The sequence below is a fragment of the Myotis daubentonii genome, chromosome 1 (assembly GCF_963259705.1).
Source record: "Myotis daubentonii chromosome 1, mMyoDau2.1, whole genome shotgun sequence".
Classification (NCBI taxonomy): domain Eukaryota; kingdom Metazoa; phylum Chordata; class Mammalia; order Chiroptera; family Vespertilionidae; genus Myotis; species Myotis daubentonii.
In genome coordinates this window covers 79209952-79234192 of record NC_081840.1, presented here as the reverse complement: position 1 = coordinate 79234192, position 24241 = coordinate 79209952, and the positions used below count along the sequence as shown (strand labels likewise).

The window sequence follows — 24241 nt, the reverse complement described above, 5'->3', positions numbered from 1 at the left end:
TAAAAATAAAAGAACTGGACACTGGCTCCATATTGATCTGTTTATTGATAATTCAAATGAAAAATAAAAGGATATAGGATTATAAATGTGGTTAACGGGAGGAATGGGTATAGCCCTGGAGAAGGAAAATGAGGTTGGCCATACCATTAGAGGGAGAGGGAAGAGAAGTGGGGGGGGGGGGGGGGAGGAAAAGGAAAGAGGGTATCTGCTAAAACTCCCACAGCTCACCTTTCACTTTATCATGTCATCCAAGCATTCTTTCCTGAACAGAATTAACATCTGGAAATGGTTTAAGGGGCAACAACTAGTAGTTTGTCAACAAGATATGGAAAATGGGGAATTGGAGGGGATATACGTATAGGATTTTGAGGGATTCTCTGACTTGAACCTGTCACCAGAACCCTCCCTGTCTATGGTGAACTGAGAGTCAGGAAGCTTAATCCTGGTCCCAGCTTAGCCACACACTATTGTGTGACTTGGGGCAAGTCACTTTCCCTCTCTGGGCATTTCTTTGGCTGTAAAACAAGCAAATTCTACTCTATGGCAGGTTCTACTCCGGCTCTTGCAATGCCAAGTGTGTTGGCAACCTGAGCTAGGCCAGGAGACTGGCTCAGCTTTGGAGAAATAAAACTCCTCAGAGGCCCAGGCAGAGGGCTCCGGTGCTGGCCTTCCCTGGAGTTCATTTTGTCAATGGTGGCAGCAAGTCAGAGGGTAAGTGTGAGCACACACACCTATGAGAACTCACTCTTGCTATAAGAGCAATCATTGCAGAGTGCTCAGACAGAGCCCAGGTTTTGCTCTACACAGAAAGCAGGTCCAGGGGATGGGGGTGATCCAACCACAGCAGTCACACACTATGGGGGCTGGGGATGCAGGGCACAGTGGAGGCAGGAGGAGGAGAGGGCTGTGGGCTTTGGGGTGGGGTTGGGAGGTAGAGCCACATCAGCACCTCACTGTCTGCCACACTGCTCATTTCAGACACCCTCCCCCCTTGTCAGAGAGGCCTGGGCCCCTTGGTCTGGTTGAAGCAGCTCTTCAGGTAGAGATGCCACACTTGGCATCAAGATCCTTGATTCCCGTGGGGTTAATAGCATCACAGCAGGGGTCAGCGTTATCTCCATTAGCTGGAGTCAAATGAGGTAGGCTGACTCAGTCTCCCCCTTGCCTTTCTGTGCTGACAAGCCCGCCCTCCCACCCCAGCTCCAAGCCTCAGGGCCCAGGACTGCCAGCCCTTCCTGGGCAGGGGGCCGGCCTAGCCTGGCCGAGAAGCTGGCCATGAGAATGGGAACAGGCTGCCTCTCCACAGCCCGTGTGGATTTGTGTCAACTGTGACAACTACAAGGGCAAAAGGTCCCCAAATGAAGGTCGGGGGAGAGGAGTCTACATTCGAGGTTTCTGTTTGAGAGTGCAATGTGGTTCTGGTTCTGAGGTCCCGAACCACACTGCTTTATGGTTAAGTAGCCAGGAGTCAAATTCTGTGTGTGTGTGTGTGCGTGTGTGCATGCGTGTGTGCGTGTGTGTACACCTGCACATGTGTGACAGGGTGAAGGGGATACTTGGGGAAAGACATTGAGCCTGGCCTACCTTAGTAAGGGGAAACTGCCAGAGGCCCATATCTGACAGCAGATTCTCGCAATACCCCGCACTGGGGACATTTCCATAGGGACGCTGGTCCCCAGTTCAAGGCAATTCAGCAAAGCTTTATGAGTAACTTCTCCACAAAAGGCACAAAGGGGGCCCCAGGGGGCTTTGAGAGCACTGATGAGGGTAGGGGGAGGCCTAGCAGCAGCGGCCCAGGACCCTGGGAGTGGGGCCTCCCCCACTGCTTCAGCTCACTGCTCCAAGAGCTTGAAGGACAGGGGGGTGCCGCTCTTGGCAAAGGACTTCATCAGACTGCTCGGATAGATGCACCCGAGCTTCTCTGGGGTTGGGAAGCCCCAGACCCTGTAGAGAGACAGGCTCAGCCGGTCCCCGATATAGAAGGGACCCACCCATTTGGCACTGCTGCCATTCCTGGGGAGGGACAGCAAGAGGACCTGGTCGCCCACGTTCCACTCTTTCTCCTGGCTCTCCCGCTTGAAACGCCTGTTCTCCACCTTTTCACTGACCTTGTCAGCCATCCTCCAGTGGAGCTCCAGCAGCTCCCCCGTCAGCTGTAGCAGGAAGACATCCATCTTGAGCCCTTCTATATTGGCACTGCTCATCTCCCACCACAAGGGTCCCATCAGCCTCTCCTGGCCCCCGGTCAGGATCTGGAATGGTGTGGCCTGGGAGGAGGAGGCCCTGAAGGCCAGGTGCAGCAAGGGCAGGGAAGCCGCCCACTTCTTGCCGTGCAAGAAGATAAACTCCTTGAGGGCCCTCTTGAATTCCCAGTAGGCCCCTGAGCTCGTCAGACAGGGAAACTGGAGGTCCCTACTCAGGGAGGTAGCCTGGGCTCCCAGGGCCAGCCCACAGCTCACCAGAACATGCCGGGCAAACTGGGGGCCTTGGGTGGCCTCCAGCCTCACGGGAACACCCCACCTTGCAAATACATGCTGAAGCAGCACTTGGGCCACAGCCATGTGTGTGTAGGGTTTCAGCGGGAATGCTTCCACCCACCTGGTGTTGGGGTCAGCCACAATCAGAACATGCTTGTGGCCCTCCTCACTTACAGTGACTGGGCCCACCACCTCGATCTGCAGGTTCGACCAGGGGGCAGTCGACCTGAGGGGCCACAGGGACTCGATAACCTTCAACTCATTGCCTAGGAGATTTCGGGGGATGCAGAACAAGCAGCTCCTGCAATAATTTCTCACATGCTCCTGCATCCCGGGCCACCACCCCAGCAACCGCAACTTCTTGTAGGTCTCCTCAGGCCTCTGGTGAGCCCCCACGGGGAGGTCATGCACAGAGAAAATCAGATCCCTCCGGAGCTGCCTCGGGACTACCCAGACTTTGGGCTTCTTATCTCCCTTGAACAGAAGCAGGCCGCTCTCCTGATCCAGGCTGAGCGAGTTAGAGGCAGAACTGAAGGGTGAGGAGTTGGACAATTTCTGCCCAGCCCGCAGTTTGGCAATGACATCTGCCAGGGTGCTGTCACTCAGCTGTAATGCCAGCAAGTTGGGCCTCTTGCCCATGGTATGGGGGGACACTACGGGGACTGGCACATCCGTTGGCAAATTCCAAAACTCCCCGCCCCCCTGCGCACCCTCCTTGGCCAGGTTGTCCACTGTCACAGCAAACAGGGAGCCACGGTAGGAGGTTCGGTAGATAAATGGAAGGGATGGGAGGCCAGAGGTGAGGGATATGATGTAGGAGAGCAGGCTCGGGTGAGGTAGTGGGGACCCATCAGAGGACAGGAAGCCCCGGGCCCTCCACAGGGGCAGGAGCTCCCAGAGGACACTGAAGACCCAGTGGCAGTGAGTGAGGAAAACCACGGGGTAGTGGGACTGGCTGAAGCGCTCCAGGCCACAGGCCACGGCAGCCAGGTGGGCATAGGTGGGTGTGTAAGGCGAACAAGAGAAGGAAAGGGAGACAGGTGGGCTGGTGGGAGACAGGACATAGAGACCAAAGCCAGCACACCACTCATCCTCACGGTAAAAGCAATAGCCCGACATGTGGATGCAGACAAAAGTGGACAGGTCAGAGAAAGGAGGCAGGATCTGGAAGAAACGAGGCATGGAGGATGAGGGTGTCAGCAGTCGGTTTTCCCCCAGCAGGCCCTGGAGAAGGGTCAGTTCCAGCGCCCTCTTGCCTTTGTCCTGTACCAAGAGGGCCCATCGGATCAACCATGCTTTGGAAAGCCTGCGGTCCTCCCAGGCCTCAGAGTCCACGGTGGTCCGAGCAGCGTAGGAGAGGTCCAGGACCACTGGGATGTCTCCAATGCAGCGGGAAAAGTGTTTGAGGGCCCAGGCCACGGCGTAGGGGCTGTCTCCCCCCGACTGGGGGCCCTCACTCTCCTCGTCAGGGAGGAGGGGTTTCGAGGTATAGGCAATGAGGTGCTTTCTCCCTGAGTTCTCCTGATAGACAGTGGCCGTCAGGGCCACTTGGCTCACCATCACCTCCAGGTAGAAGGGCAGCTGAGAGTCAGGGGCCTTCAGGCAGAGGGCAGACACCAGGGCTCGCTTCAGGGCCAGGAAGGCCTTTTCATGTTCCTGGTCCCATTGCCAGTCTGGCTTCTGTTTGAGGAGGCTGTGTAGTGGGCCCACAAGGGCTTCATAGTCAGGGATGACTTCCCGGTGGGAGTCCATAAATCCCATGAAGAAGGAGAGTGCGGTGAAGTTCCTGGGGATGGTCATCTGGGCCAGGTGGGCAAGGACCTGCTGGCAGGGAGCCTTCCCATCCCAGGGGACACCTAGGGACGGAGAAGCCACCACTGGAAGGAGATCGATGTCAAGGGCTTCATCGAGGTGATCGTGGAGGCTGAGGCACCGGAGGATTTCCTCTGAAAGGGTGGGGCACTCAGACTTGAACACCGATGCCAGCGAGGAGTCCTGGTCTTCTTCCTCGGCTGGCCCCTGTAGGTCCTGCCCCTCCCTCTGCTCCTCATCCTGTCTCTCCCTCAGCTCTGGCTCTTCGTCCTGCCTCTCCTCCTTCTCCTCCCTAACTTCTTCCACTTTCTGAGGACTCTCCAGGGGCCCTGAATTGGCAGCATCACTCAGTTCAGAGATCCTGGCTGAGCTGGGAGGAAGAGCCTTCCACACCTTCAGGAAGTTGCCAATGTCAGTGTCCAACCTGCACGGAAACAGCAGAGCGGAGGGACCGATGCAATCGGGAGGGAGAAAGCCTGCCCCCAGAGGTCATCCAAGGGGGAAACCACACCTGTGGAAACCCTTTGGAGCTCCACCCCATTGCTCGGTATCCCTGAAGCTGGGCAGAGTGCCAGCCTCTGACATAGCAGAGCCTCAGTCAGGACCATGCCTGCAAGTACTTCCCCTACCTCCGCCATGTGCCAGGCCTCAATGTGAGATTCTGCCTTGCTCTGAAGGCTTATACAGTCAAAACTTCATTGACCAAGTGACATTTTCAATCGGGTTTAAGTCAGTGGTTGATAAGAATTAGATGACAGGTGCTTCCAACCTGCCCCCAGGCTGAGCAAGCCAGGGAGAGGTCAAAAAAGAGAAGGAGAGGATTCCAAGACGGTGGCGGATTAAGTAGAAGCTGCACTGACACTTTCCCAGGGCCAAACTGGGTATACAACTAAAATGTAGAAAAACCATCCTGAATAATCAACCGAAGACTAGCTTGAGAGAACCCTGATAACCAAGGACGGAAAGTGGAGACCGCATAGAGACTAGCAGGAAGTGTGGAGGCACAAAAGGGCAAGCTGGGCTCCCATAGACAGAAGCTGAAGTTCCAGAGGGATATCTCAGCTGTGAGGGGTTCCCACTGAGAACTCTAGAGGCTAAACCCCAAGCTGGGCTCCCCAGCCCAGAGGATCAAAACCAAGAAAGGTGCCCACATAACATCTGGCTGCGAAAAGCAGCAGGGCTGCTGTCTGCCAGGGAGAGACAGCTGGAAATGCAGGCACCCTCTTAAAAGGCCAACACATAAAATTTCCTCACCTTAGGCTTCAGCAGAGGGACGACAGAGTGAACTAGAGCTGTGTGAGGAGAATCCAGGGTTCAGGGCTCTGGGGCTAGAGCTCAGAGGGCAGCCACCTGGATTCCTGTGCTGAGTCATTTCCTCATACTGCAGAGGACACCTTTCTCAGGCAGACCTTAACCATCCAGGCAGCTTTTGCCTGGGGGAGGAAGCAATTGCTCCACCCTGCTGGGAAAACCTGCTGAGTTTACATCTTGCTGTGGTCCACAGCCTGAGGCTAATTAAGAGAATAACAATCAGCCTGCCAGCAGAGGTGGATCTCTGGGTGCTTTGAGATTTTGCCTGATCTGCTTCTGGATCCAGGGCTAGTAAAAGCCAAGCTTGGTGCACATCTTGGTCTTTTCCAAACTCATCCAGCCCTGGCAGAGGGAATCACAGTGGTGGGTTGCTTATACCTACAAACAGGGTTCTCAGGGCCAGTCACAAATAGCAACTGAAATTGTACTGCACAGAGACCTTCCGAAGAGACTGGGAGTCATAGCAGATATACCTAATACATAGAAACAAACCCAAACAGGCAGCCAAAATGGGGAGACAAAAAAAGCCCCAAATGAAAGAACAAGAGAATTATCCAGAAAAGAGCTAAATGAAGTGGAAATAAGTAATTTATCAGACAGAGAGTTCAGAATAATGACTATAAGGATGCTCAACAGCATGATACAAAATTAACACCCATAATTCAATGGCATTTTTATACACCAATAATAATCTCTCAGGAAGAGAAACTAAAAAAAAAAGATTCTTAGGAATCAACTTAACCAAGGAGGTAAAAGACCTGTACTCAGAAAACTACAGGATGATGAAAAAAAGATAGAAAAAGGTACAAACAAGCAAAAGAATATTCCATGTTCATGGGTTGGTAGAATTAACATCAGTAAAATGGCCTGCCTGGCTGGCATGGCTCAGTGGTTGAGCATCAACCTATAAACCAGAGGTCACGGTTCAATTCCCAGTCAGCGCACATGCCTGGGTTGTGGGTTTGATCCCCAGAGATGTTTCTATCTCTCCATATCTCTCTCACTTTCTCTCTGAAATCAATAAAAACCTATATTTAAAAAAAATAATTTAAAAGAAAAATAAACAGAATACTACCCAAAGCAGTCTATAGATTTAATGCAATCAAGAATAAACTAAAAATGGATAAGATACTTAAATGTAAGTAGTGAAACCCTTAAAATCCTATAAGAAACCATAGGCTACAAAATCTCAGACATCTCTCATACCAATATGTTTGATGATATGTCTCCTAGGGCAAGGGAAACACAGGAGAAAATAAAATGGGACTACATCAAAATGAAAAGCTTCTGCACAGCAAAAGAAACCATCAAATGAAAAGGGAGCCTGCTGTATGGGAGAACATATTTGCTAATGATACATCTGATAAGGGGTTAATAGCCAAAGTATATAAGAAATTTATACAAATTAACAAAGGAGGACAAACAATCCAATTTAAAAATGGGCAAAGGACCTAAATAGACATTTCTCCAAAGTGGACATACAGATGGTCAAGAGACATATGAAAAAATGCTCAAAGTCACTGATCATCAGAGAGATGCAAATTAAAATGACAATGAGGCATCACTTCACACCTGTCAAAATGGCTGCCATCAACAAATCAACAAATTACAAGTACTGGTGAAGATGTGGAGAAAAGGGAACCCTAGTACACTGCTGGTGGGGATGCAGACTGTATGAAGTTTCCTCAAAAATTAAATATGAACTGCCATTTGACCTAGTGATCCCACTTCTAGGAATATATCCAAAGAAACCCAAAATACCAATCAGAAAGAATATATGTGCCCTTATGTTCATAGCAGCACAATTTACAATAGCTAAGATCTGGAAACAGCCCAAGTGCCCATCAGTAGATGAGTGGATAAAAAAGCTGTGATACTTTTACACAATGGAATACTATGCAGCCGTAAAAAAGAAGGATCTCTTATCCTTTGAGACAGCATGGAGGGACCTGAAGAGTATTATGCTAAGTGAAACAAGCCAGTCAGAGAAAGACAAGTATCATATGATCTCACTTATATGTGGAATCTAGTAAACAAAGTAAACAGATGAACAAAATAGATCCAGAGACACAGAAGCATGGAACAGACTGATGAATCTCAGAGGAAAGGTGGGGTGGGGGTAGGGGATGGGGAGAGATTAACCATATATGCATAACCCATGGACACAGACAATAGTGTGGTGAAGGTCTGGGAGGAAAGGCAGGGAAGAGGGTCAATGGTGGGGGGGAGGAAGACATCTGTAATACTTTCAACAATAAAATTTTTTTTTAAAAAAAAATAAGAATCTCTTACCCTTTGAGACAGTATGGAGGGACCTGGAGAGTATCATGCTAAGTGAAATAAGTCAGTCAGAGAAAGACAAGTGTCACATGATCTCACTCATATGTGGAATCTAAGTAACAAAATAAACTGATGAACGGAGTGGATCCAGAGATATGGAAGCATGGAACAGAGTGTGGAATCTCAGAGGGAAGGTGCGTGAGGGGTAATCAACCAAGGACCTGTATGCGTATATGCATGGCCCATGGACACAGACAATGGGGCAGTGAGGCCTGGGGCAGGGGGCAGGGGCGGCTGGAGGGGTCAATGGGGGATAAAGGGGGACACATGTAATACTTTCAACAATAAAGAATTATTTTTAAACAATTTCTTTTAAAGAGAGAAACAAAAGGAGGGTGGAAAGGGGCCCCAGTGACCTCAGCGAAAAAAAGGATGGGAGAGTGGAAGCTTTGAAACTTTGGCCCCAACTCAAACACATTTTACATGGTGACACAGTAGGATGTGCATGAAAAAAGAGAGAAAGGCGGGGAGGGGAGTGGGGAGGGGAGGAAAGGAGGTCTGACAAGGTTTGGGAGAAGCCAGCGGAGAAGCCAGCAGACAAACCTCGACCAAATCACTTTTTTTCCAAACAGGGAAGGTGTGACTGGGAGGACCTGGCCCAGGAAGAGGTGCCATGCCCAGAAGATCCACCACAGTCCCCCGCTGGGCTCAGGGAACTGGGAGATGGGCAGCAAGGTGGCTCGGAGGGGCGAAGGCCTCAGGATCGGAGTTACTGCAAACCAGTTCTGCTGGCACCAGCAAAGGGGCCTTAGGAAAGTACTAGAGTCTCAGGTTTCTCATCTGTAAAATGAGGATAGTGGTCATGTCTGTATAACTCAGGTTGTGAGGACCGAAGGGGATAATAAATATGGAATAAATTCTACTTGGCATAGACTCTAGACACAGCTGCCCTTGTACACAATGGAACAAGAACGAGGCTGTTCACTGCAGCACTGGTTCCAATGGCATAACAAGAAAACCGTCAATGGCCCTCCACAGAGATCCGATACCTGTTGGGTTAACTCCTATAATGGAATACCACATGGCCATTAAAGTGAGCCACATGGATTAACAGCTGGAAAAAAAACAATAGAAATTGAGTCCAAATGCCTGTTTAGCACATATAGTGTTAAAGTGCGTGTGCAAAACCATCCTGGAAGTGGTTCGTGGATGTGCAAATGAGAGAACTGTGAAAACCTGGAAGAATCAAGTCACTCTGCTCACTGTTAAACACTAAACAAATGCCGGCCAGCACTTAGGGCAAGTTTCTAATCAGTCCCAGGAGGGGCTGGATGCAGGGGAGACCCATTACCTGTTTGGCTTCCTCAGGAACTCATCCAGGGTGGGGCCATCCCGGCCCAGGGGGTCATCGGGCACCATGAACAGATTCCCCGCAAAGGTGAAGGGCAGCAGGCTGGACTCAGAAGAGAGGAGGCACCGTCACAGAGGACCCCGTGACCCGCCCACACCCCACTGCTGCCTGGGCGTCTCCACAGGGGCCAGGACCCACATCTCCCCTTGGCAAGCGCTGGTGGGCACTGGCCCAGGGACCCTCTCACTGCCCCAGTACCCCACTGCCACAGGCTGCCTGACATCCAAGGGGAGGGAACAGCCCACCCCCCTCTCAGCCACCTCACCGATCTTTGACCATCAGTTTCTTGGAATTATTCATCAGGATGTGGAGCTGCTCATTGGTGACGATGATGCCATCTGTCTCCTCTGCCAGCTTTACCATGAACCTGCAAGGAGAGGGAAAGTCACGGAGAGCCAGTAACCAGCCCCTCCCTCCCCTGGGCCTCTGGGGGAAAGAACTTGCAGCTTCACTTTGTGTTGGACAAAGGCTGCCCTTGGTCACTGGGAAGCCAGGGCTCAGGAGCCCATCCCCTCATCTATGCAGCTATTTGGGGTCACCACTAGCCCCTGGGAGGGTGAACTGGGAATGTACACCTCCCAACTGTTTATTCAAACACAGACCCCTATTTACACATACACATACACATGCGCAGACACCCACATAAACCCACACACTCATTCCCATCCACACATGCATTTTACTACTTCAGTTTCTGCATCTGTAAAACATAAATGCCTTCCCTCTCCTGCTGTGAGGATTGAACTGAATGACGACACATGGAAGCATCTAGCTCAGCCTCTGCCGCACAGCATACACACACATTTTCCCTTATTCTTCTTCACCAACACATAACATTCATGTACATGCCAAGGCACATATATGTGTGTGCATGTATACGCATATAAAAACATACCCGAAGAAACAAACCTATTTCCCAAGAATCCCTTCTCAATCGCTGTGACCAGAAAGCATGCTATTCCACTAGTGCCCAGCAGAGGGGCCTTCTGCAGAAAAGCCGTCTTCCCTCGAACCCAAGCCTGCATCTAGAGGCACTTACACACCTCACCCAGGGGGCTTGCCTTGAAGGAGAGATGCCTGAGCTGCCCTGCCCAGCCCTTCCCAGGCCTGAATGCTTAGGGTGTCAGTTTTGGGAAAAGTGAGGAAGAACAGAATTTCTCCCTGCCCGGCATGGGAGGAGCCTAAGTGACGCCAAGACCTGTGTCTGCCCGGCCTGGACGCCAGCCCAGGACCCGTGACTACCGCAGGGCCTCCCTGCCCCCGCAGAGGCAGCATCGCAGACTCCCCTGTGCACAGTGTGCAGCCAGGTGGGGGACCGGGTGCTTGGGGCTGACAAGCAGGGAGGCATTCGGGCTTTAGTCAGGAAATGGGGCCAGTCTAACCGTTTTTCAGAGGCCAGCCAGAGCTCCGGCCACACACAGCCACACACATACCTCCTCCCAGCGCCAGGGCTGGGGAAGGGGAAACTGGAGCAGTTCCTTGAGACATGAACTTCAACCCGCTGCCTCGGGGAGCAACCCTCTCGAGGCGCCAGGAGTCACCTGGGCTAGCCCACCCACAGCAGTGGGTCTCAGTCCGCAGGTCGTGGGGGGAGAGAGCCTGTGAACTAGGGAAATGGAGCTGCAGAGTCCCAAAGTCAGGATTGCCCCTGGCCTCAGGCAGAGCCGACCTAGGAGCCCTCTCCTGACTGTGTCCCTCTGTGCAGAGGCCATGTGCCATCCCCTCTGAATTGGCCCCCTCGGTCACAGAGCAGAGGAGGCAGGACTCCACCTGACCCACCAGCCCAACCGCAGAGCCCCGCAGAGAGCAGGCTGGGGCCTGGCAACACCTGTAATCGTAGGTGGTGATCTTCTTGCCGTTCTCAAGCTGGGAGGGGGTGATCGAAAGCATCTTGAGGGAATGTAGCTTCGTCAGAAAGTGGCTCTCTGGAGGCGAGAGGCAGAAGATAGAGATCGTCAGAGGAAGGGCTAAGTGGGAAAGGCCGTGGTGCAGGCAGAGAGGCAGGGAAAGGAAAGGCTGGGTGCTGCTGGAGGGGCTGAGGGGGGCTGGGGGAGTGGACAGCTCACCTCTCACCCTCCGGTTCTTCTTCAGTTGCCAGGTGGGTACAAACACAGTGACCTCCCGGTGTCCCCGGTTCCAGAAATACTGCACTGCCATGGCAATGCCACGGCAGGAGAAGAAGTGCTGGAGGCCGTGTCTGTGGGGGTGGTGAGAAGTGAGGGAGCAACTTCTTGCCAAGGAATCGCCCTGCCTCCACCCCTCCCTCAGAGCCTGGGCAGCACAGTGGGCAATGCCAGGGCACCAGCATCAGCACCACAGACACCGACAATGCCCTCTCCCTTCCCTCCATCATTAACATTCTGTGAGCACCTACTGGGTGAGCCCACCTCCTGTGTGTTTTACGTGTGTGTGCATGTGCACGGGTGTACAGGGGCCTGCAGGGCAAGAAGAGGAAGAAGGCAACCTCTACACCCAAAGAGCTCAGGTTAGAACTGGAAGCAAACATTTGCTGACCACCAGCGTGTGCTGGGAGTGTGCTCAGCACAGATAACTCTCTACCATGCTGGCACATTGAGTGGTTTTACATATATTCACGCCAACACATACACACAGTAAGTGCTGTGCAGAGAGGGCAACCTCTAAGGCTTGATCAGTAAAAGCTCCATAGAGGAGGTCTGTGCTGGGCCTTAGGGTTCGGGCTACCCATTTGAAACCTGGCTGCGGGTTGACCGACGCCATGTTAGGTGAGGCAGGCTGCAGTGGAGAGAGTGTGCACCCCAGCAGTGGACAATCTGAACCCAAAGACCAGCTGGAACCCTTACAGGCTCTGGGACCTTGGGCAAGATTCGTCACCTCTCTTTTCTGCTTTTGTCAAAGAGGGAGAACAGAAACCTACATTTGCAGGGCTGAGAGCTGCTGTGACAATGTCACACACACTGCCTGGCATGCAGTAGCCACTCAACATGGGCCACTTCCAGCTTTGCCCCATCTGAACCACGTCACCCTTACACAGAGGAGAGGTCAAAAAGGAGTGCCCACAGTTGCCCCAGGGATGCCCTGTCCCAGCTCCCCAGCATGCCCAGCCTGCCCTCATGCTACTCACACCATGGCCACGCTGCTGCCATCAATGACCACTCGCCGCAGCCCCTGGTTCCCAGGTTCTCCCGACAGGTTCAGCTCGAAGGGCGTATTCAGGGCCTCGTGGTACCTCTGGAAGCTGGTCACTGTGCTGTTCGCCTGTGGTTGTCGCGGTGGCTGCCTCGGGGTCCCCTCCGAAGCCCCCAGGAGCCCACCCACCTGAGGCTGGCGCTTACTACTGGGAGCCACGGTGCTGCAGGGCTGGGGACCCTGCCTCCTGGCCTCCCCCTGGCCCTTTGGGGAGGAAGCACTGCCCCTTGACGAAGGCTGGGCCTCTCTCAGGAGTTTGGCTGCATCCACGGCTGGCCCTGGGTCTGTGAGCGCCTTCTGCGCTGCAGGCGTCTTCGGAGCTCTGGAGGCTTTGGGGGCCGCAGATGCTTTGGGGGTCGCAGGCGCTTTGGGGGCTGCAGACCCTGTTTTAGCCACAGGCCCAGTTTGAGCTTTGGGTGCTTTGGGACCTGCAGGTGATGTTTTGGCTGCAGGGATTTTCTGAGCTGTGGGGGTTTTTGGAGTCACAGGTACCGTTTGAGCTGCTGGTGCCGGTTGACCCACGGCTGCCTTTTGAGCTGTGGACCCCCCATGAGCAGCTGGCTTTGTAGGAGCCGAAGGCACTTTGGGGGCTGCAGGTTCTGTGTGGCCTGCGGGCATCATCTGGGCTGTAGGCACTTTGGGGGCTGCAGGTTCTGTGTGGCCTGCGGGCATCATCTGGGCTGTAGGCACTTTGGGGGCTGCAGGTTCTGTGTGGCCTGCAGGCATCATCTGGACTGTAGGCACTTTGGGGGCTGCAGACAGCACTTGATTTTGGGGTGGGGTTTGAGCGGTAGGCACTGCTGCAGCCACGGACACTTCGAGAGTCTCAGGCACTGTTTGAGTGTCAGGTACTGACTCAGCCGTCGGCTCCCCTTGACCCACGGGCCTCCCTTGAGCAGTAGGCACCCCTTGCCCTGTGGGTGGTGCTGGTAAGGGCCCCTCTTCTGGCCCCTTACAATCCCACTGTACACTTCCTTGATCCCCCAGCTCACTTCCAGCTTGGAGTTGGGGTGTGGAGGTCAAAGGTGGCCCTACCTGTGGAAGTCCTGGGCTAGCTTTGCCCTTTATACCAGAGCCCCCTGAGACCACCAATAAACTCATGACTTTTGGGGGAGTCTCTGGCCTTGGGCAATTCTGTAGGTCTGCCTCTCCTACTGGTCCCCCATCTGGGCTTTCCACACTGGGCAAAGGAACCAGCTCCTTCTGCTTCCACTCCAGGTTTAAGGGCAAAGGACTCTGCCCTGGGAGCTTGAACTGAATGGGGCCCAGAGGCCTCTGCCAGAACGGGAAACTGAAGCACGCCTGGGACAGCAGCCAGGCCAGGTGGAGAGAATGCAGTTCATTGATCCTCCAGAAGGTCGTAGCAATGGTCCCTGGCCACAAAGGCCCAAAGGCTGGCCCCGGAGCCCAGGCCTTCCAAGATGGGCACACACCCAGGGTCGTCACCGGAGGCTGGAAGGAGAGTTTGTCTTCCACCCTCTGGAGCTGCCGCTGCTGTGCCAATGCTTGTGAGTGGTTCACAGGATCCTGGCTGCCGGCAGCTGGCACTGGCCCTTCCTTGTGAGCACTGTCCGTACCACCTTGACTGTTGGAACCGACCCTGGAGGAAGCACAAGTTTGTTGGAAAGGTGGGGAGGCCAGTTAGGTGCAAAATTATTTCTTTGGGGAGAAGGAACGGGGTAGGGGCAGAGAAGCCAGACTGATTCTCCAAAACTTACCGTACCAGCTGGTTTGCTGTCTCCTGCTGTGCCTTCTGGCCTGGGCTGGCTCCCAGGCTGGTTAATCTCTTTGAATCTTCTGTGTTCCCATTCTGGAGGGTCCTCATCTCCAGCAAAGGCCCAGGACCATCGCCCACAGACGTCATGGCCGAGCCTTCCTTCTGCTGCTGCGGAGGGCAGATCAGGACCTCCGGGTCGGAGCGGGCGTTGGAGGTGCCAAGGCGGCCGAGCCACTCGATGATGTCCTCCTTGCCCGCAGCATCCCGCACCAGACTCAGCAGCAGCTCCTGGACTGCTGGGGGCAGCTGCAGCAGGTCCCCTGCATGCTGGTCACCACGGATCCAGATCAAAGCCCCAAAGGCCCGGGTCACCTCAGCCTCCCAGAGACCCCGGGGGGTGCAAACAGGGGCAGGGCCCCAGCGCAGTCGCCCCACCAGCTCCTCCAGCCAGTTCTGGGTCATGATGAAAGACTCGGTCAGCCCGCCCACCATTAGGGAGCCGGTGGGGCCAGGCACCAGGTAAGCCTGGGTACTCCAGCAGAGGCAGTCGAGAAAAAGGCCCTGGGCCCCGAGGAAGGCGCAGTGCAGGGCTGGTGGGTAGCGAACCTCCTTCCACAGCTCTGGGTTGCACAGGCCCTTCAGATACTCCTGAAGCCGCAGTGGGAGAACACAGAGGAAGTCATTCCTTTAGGGAGCGGCCACTGGCTCACACTCCCCAACCCAGAAGGGCCATCCCTCACCAAGCAGGTGCCCTTCCCGGCTACCAGAAGCCAATGACTTCCATGGCCAGCCCCTCTCTCCCTGGTCTTGCCCCCTCACACACTCATTTCTTTACAGGAATCTCTGACAGAATGGGGAAGGCCTGGAGGGAAGGGAGCACCTGGGTTTGGAGACAAGGACCTGGTTCTACTTTCAATGTGACCTCAGTAGGTCAGGTTAATTGAGGAAATGTGTCATCTTTCCAGGGAATGATCAGAGCATGGTCTCAGCCACTTCACCTGTCTGACAAGTTAAACAAGGTACTCCTAAGGTCCGAGCATTCAAGAATTGTGAAATACCTAGGGGGAGGGGTATTGCATCCTCTAGGTACCAGGAACTTATGCGACCTGGGGCAAGTTGTTTATCCTCCCTGTGCCTATATTCTCTCAGCAGTAAACGGGGATAACAGTTCTGCATCATTGGACTATTACAGAGCTTCCATGAGTTAATACAAAGGAAGTGCTTAGCCTAGTGCCTGGCACAGCTTAGTCCCATTTTGCAGGCTCAGAAGGGCTATGCAACTTGTCCAAGGACACACACTAGAGAGTGACTGGGCCAGGATCATAAGCCACATCTGTCTGACCCTGACACCAGGGGTTCTTTCCACTTCCTCAGGCTGACTACACAGTGACAACAAGGTAATCTTGTGGGATTCTGGCTTAATCTCCCTTCAGAAGGTCTGTGGCACAATCTGTACCCGTAACCATGGTAACTCTGTTACCCAGAGCAGACAGAGAAGGAGAGGAGGAGATAAGTCGCTGGGCCAGCATCCAGGAAAACCCCACAGATACACACAATGGCTGAACCAGAAGAAAGGCCTCTGGCATTCTGGGCAGACCAAGTCCTCCTGTTTACAGGGTGCACACACTCAGTCTTTAGCAGTTGCTGGGATGGGAGAGGTTGGGTTCTTCCACTAGATGGCTGAGCCCCACTAGGACAATCCCATGAGCTCCAAGGGAGTGTGAGCATTCCCTCTTAATCAGCCAACTCATGTTGACCACATTCGCCCTCATGTCACTTCATATCACCATGTTGATAACGGTCATCTTCTTGCTCTCCCCTGACAGTTCTATTAGAAAATAACTGCTCCAGCCCTAACTGGTTTGGCGCAGTGGGTAGAGTGTCGGCCTGCGGACTAAAGGGTCCCAGGTTCCATTCTGGTCAAGGGCATGTACTTGGGTTGCAGGCACATCCCCAGTAGGGAGTGTGCAGGAGGCAGCCGAATTGATGTTTCTCTCTCATCAATGTTTCTAACTCTATCCTCCCTCTCCCTTCCTCTCTGTAAAAAATCAATAAAATATATTTTTAAAAAAGAAAAAGAAAATAAATGCTCCATTTTGGGTCCCCAGCAGCTACTCTGAAGACGGCTCCAGGCCCTCTGCTCAGTGCCCAGCCCATTCTTGCCTGCTATGGCCTATTCTTGCCTCTTCCATCTGACCCTGAACTGCCAACCCTTCCCCACAGGGACCGAAATGCACCCCGGCAGTTAAACCCAGGTCTAACCCCTTTCTAATCAGTCCAAAACCATCTCAAAACATCATCCCACAGGACCTCAGCTGGACCGACTGCCAGGCAAGGGTGAATCTGACCAGGTATGGGATCGCTCTCCTTAACAAGCTCTCCCATCCCATACGCCCCACACTCTAACCATGTGAAAGCAATATGTAAACACAAAGAGAGGTGCTGGGTTAGAAGGTGGTGGGTGGTTTCTTCCTCTTTGTGTAAAGAGCTTAAAGTATTTATTGTGCCAATAATTGTTCAATATTTTCAACTAAAAGATATATAGGAATTGAAACAATTTTCAAAATAATAAATCTGAATATTTATTGAACACTTACTATGTGCCACACATTATCTCATGTGTTCCTCTCTCAGCCCTGTAAGGAAATTGCTATCATCCCCATTTTAGAGGAGCAAGGCTGCGCACAAGTTTACACAGATAGTAGGCTGGGACACGCAGCCAGTCTGACTCCAATGTATAACCATGATGTTGTCTATAGTTTCGAGCAAAAAAAGATAAAAAGAAGAAAAGGTATACAACAGGCATTTATATCCAGTAAATACCTGGAGCACTTTTTCTGCATAAAGCCTACCCAGACCGCTTTCCTCCAAGAGGAAAAAAGTAGAGACGAGGCAGGAACAAAATAAGCACATAAAAATGATGTGTTTGTAAAAACATATTGCCCAATGTCCCACAGGTCCTTTGTCAAATTGTAAATTAAATAAAAACACCACTAAATCACTTAATACTGCTCTATACTTGATCAAGTTGCTTTATTATTTAACACCGGACTTAGGATTCTCCTTTCTCATAAATTCGTTATCATTCATCGTCTACTTTCCAGAACCATCCAAAATTACACTGCAGAGTACACAAAAGGCTCAGAAAATGGCAACACCAAGAAACCCTAGAATTGGAATTGAAGGGGAACATGAAAAAAAAAATTTTAAGGCAAACTGAGGTAAAGTTGTTTGGATAACACGGGCTTAGCAAGTACCCCCCTACCCACAGGAGGTTTGCTCTCTAGAGAGTTGAAAACAGGTCCTAGAATTAGAGGTTTATCAGCATACTTGAGAGTGTAGGTACCATAAAAAATAAACAAGCTCTCCCATCCCATACGGCCCACATTCTAACCACGTGAAAGCAATATGTAAACACAAAGCGATGTGCTGGGTAAAGGGAGGAGGGCCAAATATGATGTCTACAATGAAGGCCAAGTGTAGAGAAACTCATTCTTCTCTTTCAGAGATTCAGCAGCCAGACCCTGACGCTCCAGGACAGAGAATAGAGAAATACACTCTAGAAATCCAGCCAGCTCAAGAGCAAAGACCACCAAACAGGTTCCCTAACAGACAGTGCCCCCAGATACCCGTGCAGCCACGCTCCAGATCAGTAAGCCTCAGTCTCCGTTCCCAGTTGGCTTTTTGGGTCTTACTCTTAACCATGCAAAGATTACCAACATATGAAGAAAACTAATGTGAGGTAAATATGCAAAAGATATATAGGAAGAGGTGGGGAGCAACTTGAAGAAAAATAAAGTAGGGAGGGAGAAGAAAACTTCAGAAAGTTTACTATCATTCTCCTTGCCGTGGTTCTCAAGCCCTTTAAATACAGTTCCTCATGTTGTGACCCAACCATAAAATTATTTTCGTTGCTACTTCAAAACTGTAATGTTGCTACTGTTATGAATTGTAATGTAAATATCTGATATGCAGGATGAAATATGATGGCAGAGCCCTCACTGGTTTGGCTCAGTGGAGTCGGCCTGTGGACTGAAGGGTCGGTCCCAGGTTCGGTTCCGGTCAAGGGCATGTACCTTGGTTGTGGGCACATCCCCAGTAGGGGGTGTGCAGGAGGCAGCTGATCGATATTTCTCTCTCATCGATGTTTCTAACTCTCTATCCCTCTCCCTTCCTCTCTGAAAAAAATCAATAAAATACATTTTTTTAAAAATATGATGGCAGAAATTAAAGACCCAGAAAGGGATTGGAAAATAAAGTTAAGGAAATCTCCAGAAAGCAAAGCAAAAAGTCAAAGTTGGAAAAAATAAGAAAAGTGGACCAGTCAGTCCAGAAAGTCCAGTGTCTGAATAGGAGTTCCAGGAAGAGAGAGAACATAGAAAACACAGGGGGAAATCATCCACGAAGTATTTCCATAAAATGCCCTAGATCTGAAGAACATGAGTATCCAGATGGAAGGGCCCATCGAATACAATAGTAACTAACAATGGATGAAGACAGATCTACACAAAGGGGGTCTCGCTGGCAAACCTTAGAACAGTGGGGGAAACTGCAAACTTTCAGAGAGGAAAAACTTCCCATACAAAGGACCAGGGACCCGGAATAGCTTCAGACATCTAAAAAGCAAGAAGTCTTTGGAGTAATGCCTTTACTCTTCTGAAGGAAAATAATTTTCCATTTCTAATTCTATTCCAGCCAAACTATCAATCAAGTGGCCTTCAGATACACAATTCCAACATTTTACTTCCTAATCTTTCTCAGGAAGCTACTGGAGAGACTTGCCAGCAAACAAGAAAGGAGACCAACATTGGAAAAAACAAAGGCAATCTCCAGGATGATAATGAAGAGAATTTTCAGAATTTATTTATCCATTCAAGAAATCATTATTGAGCACCTATGTGTCAGACATTGTTCTAGGATAACAACTGTCTGCAGGCGTAGAGAACAACTAGTTCAGATTGGAGGAAAGGTCTCAAGAAACAACCACATTGAGAGCAGTCATCAGTAAACTCTTTACCACTGCTCCATCTTTCAACTTGATGAAGCTAATTTTTAAAACACATTTTTATTGATTTCAGAGAGGAAGGGAGAGGAGAGAGAGCGATAGGAACATCAATGATGAGAAAGAATCATTGATCGGCTGCACTCCCTCTCTTGGGGATAGAGCCCGAATCCCGGGCATGTGCCCTTGACCAGAATCAAACCCAGGACCCTTCAGTCCACAGGCCGGAGCTCTATCCATTAAGCCAAACCAGCTAGGGTTTGATGAAGCTATTGATGGATGTGCTCTAGCAACCCAAGAAAAATAAAGATATTCAGCCCAGGAAACAAGACATTTAACAACAACAAAAGGCAAAGGGATGCCGAGAATGACAGCAAACAGAAGTCTCAGGATGACAGCTCTGCAGGCCAGACAGGACAGAAGGAAGGATGTCTCTAAGAAAAAATTTGGACCTGAAAAAAACACTTTGAACCCATAAATTGACCTTGTAGAAAATTGTAGTGAGAGTCCACTGAAAGTTGTAGAAATTAGCAATAGATACAAAGAAAAACAAGCATATTAAAGAACAAGAAATTCCTGCCCTAACCTGTTTGGCTCAGTGGATACAGCATGGGCCTGCAGACTGAAGGGTCTCAGGTTCAATTCCGGGCAAGGGCATGTGCCTTGGTTGTAGGCACATTCCCAGTGGGGAGTGTGCAGGAGGCAACTGAATTCATGTTTCTAACTCTCTATCCCTCTCCCTCTCCCTTCCTCTCTGTAAAGAATCAATAAAATATTTTAAAAACAAAAACAAAAACAAGAAATTCTAAACCTCAGTGAAATAAAAAAGAAAGAAAATGTAATCATAGTACACTTAGATGTTAATATTTGCATAAGGCATAATGATGCAAATACTAATATAAATTGAACAGAAAATTTAAAAATAATTATATTGGAAATAATCAAATCATCACCTTCAATAATAGGAAGTAAAAAAAATTATCTAAAATGGGTTGATCAAAGATAACAGTATCTACAATTTTGTCCTTTGTCTACAAGAAAGGACACTGAAGAGAGAGAGTTGGGAAAGACAGGCAGGGATTCACTGTGTTCTACTGTGAACTTTTTCAAAATTATTGGACTTTTAAATTGTTAATTACTTGGATAAAAGAAAAAAGTTTAAAATAAAGGAGAAGGGTAAGATGCCCACAACACAATTTGGGGGTAGCTCTGATATGTAGCATTTGCCAATTTCTGAGGTGTAAAGACTCCCCCATGGCTGATTTCAAACTACCAATGGAATGCTACTGGTTTGCAAACTTCCTGAAATTTTAATAGGGCCAGCTCCAGCATACCCCTGGCCACTTCCATGGTACTGTGCTCTACGGTTAGTGCGGAGTAGGAATAGATGAACTTCCAACTGACAGCCAGGCCAAAAGACAGCAAACCACACCCTGTTCCCCAGCTCCCTGAACCCAATCTCTGACTCCCCATCACCTCCCTCCCCCATCTTCAAAAAGAGTCTCCAAGAACGGGAGAAGCGAACATGTCATCTCTCCTCTGTGAGTCCAATCCTTCCTCACATCATTGCCCAGGACAGAGGGCTTGTCCCTGGGCAACTCGGATCATTATTGAAACCTTCCTTTCCACTTGCTGATTTCACCCCAGAGGTCAGTCATCCCTAGTATTTATTTTTGCTGCCTGGGAATATAATTCCAGCAATGTCCTCATTTTTAAAAAATATATATATATATATATATATATATTTTTTTTGTATTGATTTCAGAGAGAAAGGGAGAGGGAGAGAGAGATAGAAACATCAATGATGAGAGAAAATCATTGATCAGCTGCCTCCTACACACCCCCAACTAGGGATCAAGCCCACAGCCCAGGTATGTGCCCTTAACCGGAATTGAACCCGGGACCCTTCAGTCCGCAGGCCAACACTCTATCCACTGAGCCAAACCAGCTAGGGTAATGTCCTTATTTTTTAAAATCCCACCACGACAAAACAATGTAAAGGCACTCTAGAGTTCTACAGAGATTTTCCTGGAAAACCAGCCACATATGATACAGAAACACAACCCGGCCCATCTCCAAATAGGCCTATATCCTTCTTGATCCTTTTTCCCTTCACCAACATGCCATCCTCGTCCTCAACCCTTCCACATCCTGCAGCCTCCAGTCTCACTGAGACCTCACTGCCAGTTGCCCTGTGTATGGCGTCCCATTAACAAAGGGGATGATTATGTCCCTACAGCTGGAATTGGGGTCGGCCACAGCACCTCCACACGGAAACCAAGATACATCCTTATACTTGGGAAATTTTCCTGTGTCAGATCGGCCGACCTTAGAGAGATTTAATACAAGCTTCTCACTTTACAAACAAGGAGACTGGGACTAAGGGAGAGAAAAGAACTTGCTTAAAGTTACACAGCCAGTTAACAACAATAACTGACATCTGACTCTGTAGCTTTCCACATTTTGCAAAAGTACGTAAGCATGCATTATTTCAGCTGATTCTTACAACCCTTCCCATGAAGTGGGTGTTAAGTTATTTTATAGATGAGAAAATAGGCTCAAGGGAAGGTAAATGATTTGGCCCAGTTAGAAGGTAGCACACCCCAATCTCAAACTCTCTCCACCATACCCCTGGGTCCCAGTGTGACTTGGTGACAGCAAATTGAGCCCAGATCTCCAAACTCCTGGGACAACGCCTTATACGCCCTGCCCTTCTGCTCATTCTGTGAAGTCAGGGAGGGAGTTACTTAGAACCCCCTCATGCTCAGTTTCCATCTTAAACAGTGCCTCTCCCCAGGGGAAGACAAAGGGAAAGGAGGTAACAGGGTGGGGGAACTGAGGGAGCCACATTAACAGGGCCTGGGGTGTGAGGGAGGGATCCCTGAGGAGGCAGTGGGAACAGGAGCAGACAGGCCTGGAGAACGTGATCCAGGATTTAAGCAGGGAGCAGGGGAGCTGGGCACCTCAGAACGCGCTAGTAACATACAAGGGTGAGCTGTTTTAGTTCAAATTAACAAAAAGATTAAGAACCCAAAACAACCAACCCAAAAGGCTCCTCTTGTTAACCCACCCTGAAAGTCTTCATCTCAGGGGCTCCTACATCTGTTCTCTGGGCAGGCACCCCTCCCCTCCCCCAGCACCTCTGTCAGAATTGGAAAAACTGCTGAGACAGCAGCTCAACAGAGGGGCTGAGGGAGGAACTTTCCAGCCTGTCTGCCCGCCTGCCTGCCTGCTGGCCAGTGCGTTAGGGCCTCCCCCACCCATGGCCTTGACCAATTAGGATGTTGGTGTAGATGCAGCTGGGGAAGAAGTGTGCGTTGGTGCCGTCTGGGGGAGAGGGAGGCTGTAGCATTCCTACCAGGAAAAGATAAGATAAAGGAATCCTGGGGAAGAAGGAGACCTTGGCCATGACTGGGCAGGGGGTCAAAGGGAACTCGAGAGACCAGAATGGAGGAGAAGCTTGAGAGAGAAGCCAGGGAGGATACAGAGAGGAGCACTATGACCTGCCTATCCCGAAGTCATTTCATCTGAAAGCCCACGGCCCTCTTCCCAGATTTCAAGCCATCCCGAAGGGCTGGTGCCTTCCAGAGCAGCTGCACCCCCACCCTGAGCCCCTGCAAGAGTGTGGAGCAGGGAGCCCAGAGCTCTAGGCTCCTGTCCCAGCCCCCACCGCCTCCACCTACCTGGCCTGAGCCCTCAGGCCCCTTACCCTCTCCAGTCCCGACAACTAGTCGGTAAACGCGGACACTGCTTTAGTAGCATCTCTAAGGGCCCCTCGAGTCCCGGCACTCTGAGCGGTTCCAAAGATATAAGGAGACTTAAAAAGAGACAGAAGGATCGTCTTGGTGGAGAACAAAGAGGTGTGTTGCACAGGCCACAGAAATGCAGGAGCTTAAGCTGTTCCCCCGGTGGAGGAGGGGAGCTGTGGGTGCTGGGGCCCAGGCCAAGGAAGGCTCATGGGGTACACACCCGCGGAGCCTCTCTCAGGACACTCGAGGGGTAGAAGTGACACTCAAGAGAGGGGTGGGGCAGAAAGAAAGAAGGAGCCAGAGGGAAGGAACCAAGGCTGCGGATCTGGAAAAGGGGGGTGGGAGAGAGGGAGGTCCAGAACCTGCCCTTCACACGGCCGAAGCCAGGTCGGGGACCTTGGGGGCCCTCGTCTCCGCGGCTGGCATTGGGGCGGGCCAGGGGTCTGGCAGGAAGGGACGGGTGGGGGCGGGGAGACGCTGTTTACCTTGGCTTTGCCCATGTTCTCCCTGGGCCCCTCGAGCTGCAGCCAGAAATTGGGGCTGTCCGGGCGGCTCTGGAACGCGTTCAGCTTGATTCTGAAGATGCGCTGCACTTGCAGGCGCTGCCGCTGCACGCGGGGCTTGGATTTGGTTTGCACCATGACCCATTCCTGCGCCGGAGGGTCGCCCCCGGCCAGGAGCATGGCTGCCCCCCTGCCCCTAGAAGGAGGGAGCCCGAAGTGTCACCCGGTCCCGGCGCGGGAGGCTCCCCAGCCCCTGTCCAGGGAGCCCAGGCCACGCCCCCTGCTCCCTGCGGCGCGCCCCCAGCCTCGGCGGGTCCTGCGGGCTCGCCGACCCACCCACCGCCGCCCAGGCGCCCGTCCTCCGCAGCTCGTCCCTCCGGCGGCGGCTCCCGCGACAATCTCTTCCTGCCAGGGGTTGCAGCCGGGGGTGGGACCGGTCGGGCTCCCGCCGCCCTTCCCTCCGCCCCCAGCCTTCCCCTCCGCCCCTCCGCCAGCCCCTCCGGGACCGACTCCTCCGTCTGGGCAGCTTACGGGGCGGGGAGGGACGCGGGAGGGAGAATGGGGCGGGCGGGAGGGGGCAGGGAGGGTCCTGGAAGCCTCTGCCTCTTCCACCCAAGTTTTGGGCCCTGAGCCAGAATCCGGGGGTCAAAGTTAATTTCCTTCCACGTTCCCCTTTCCCCAGTGGAAGGAAGAGGAAGGGGAAGGAGGGGCATTCCGGCGGCGAGGGAGAGGTGGCTTGCTTTCAGGGACCCGGCCTTTCTCTCCGTTCCTCCCTCCCGCCCCGCCGCCTCCCAGGCCTCCCTGGAGAACC

At 51.7% G+C, this 24241-nt stretch overlaps 1 protein-coding gene across 1 annotated transcript; it reads right to left on the bottom strand.

The window, feature by feature from the left end:
- Positions 1 to 26: 26 nt before the first annotated feature.
- NYNRIN (NYN domain and retroviral integrase containing) lies at positions 27 to 23901 on the bottom strand. The gene is made up of 8 exons (XM_059709234.1): positions 23413 to 23901; positions 14178 to 14824; positions 12395 to 14059; positions 11358 to 11488; positions 11120 to 11216; positions 9557 to 9658; positions 9232 to 9333; positions 27 to 4713 (listed from the first exon to the last, which is right to left on the bottom strand). The coding sequence occupies exons 1-8, from the start codon at positions 23608 to 23610 to the stop codon at positions 1833 to 1835; spliced, it is 5823 nt and encodes a 1940-aa protein (XP_059565217.1). The 5' UTR covers positions 23611 to 23901; the 3' UTR covers positions 27 to 1832.
- Between the last annotated feature and the right edge of the window lie 340 nt (positions 23902 to 24241).

Bases quoted from the DNA above. Each gene is read 5' to 3' on its own strand.
- NYNRIN (XM_059709234.1), bottom strand. From the start codon at position 23,610: ATGCTCCTGGCCGGGGGCGACCCTCCGGCGCAGGAATGGGTCATGGTG. The intron at 14,825-23,412 runs GTAAACAGCGTC...CTGCGGCTTCAG, and splicing joins AGAACATGGGCAAAGCCAAG to GAGTATCTGAAGGGCCTGTG. The intron at 9,659-11,119 runs GTGTTGCCAGGC...CTCTCCTTGCAG, and splicing joins ATCACCACCTACGATTACAG to GTTCATGGTAAAGCTGGCAG.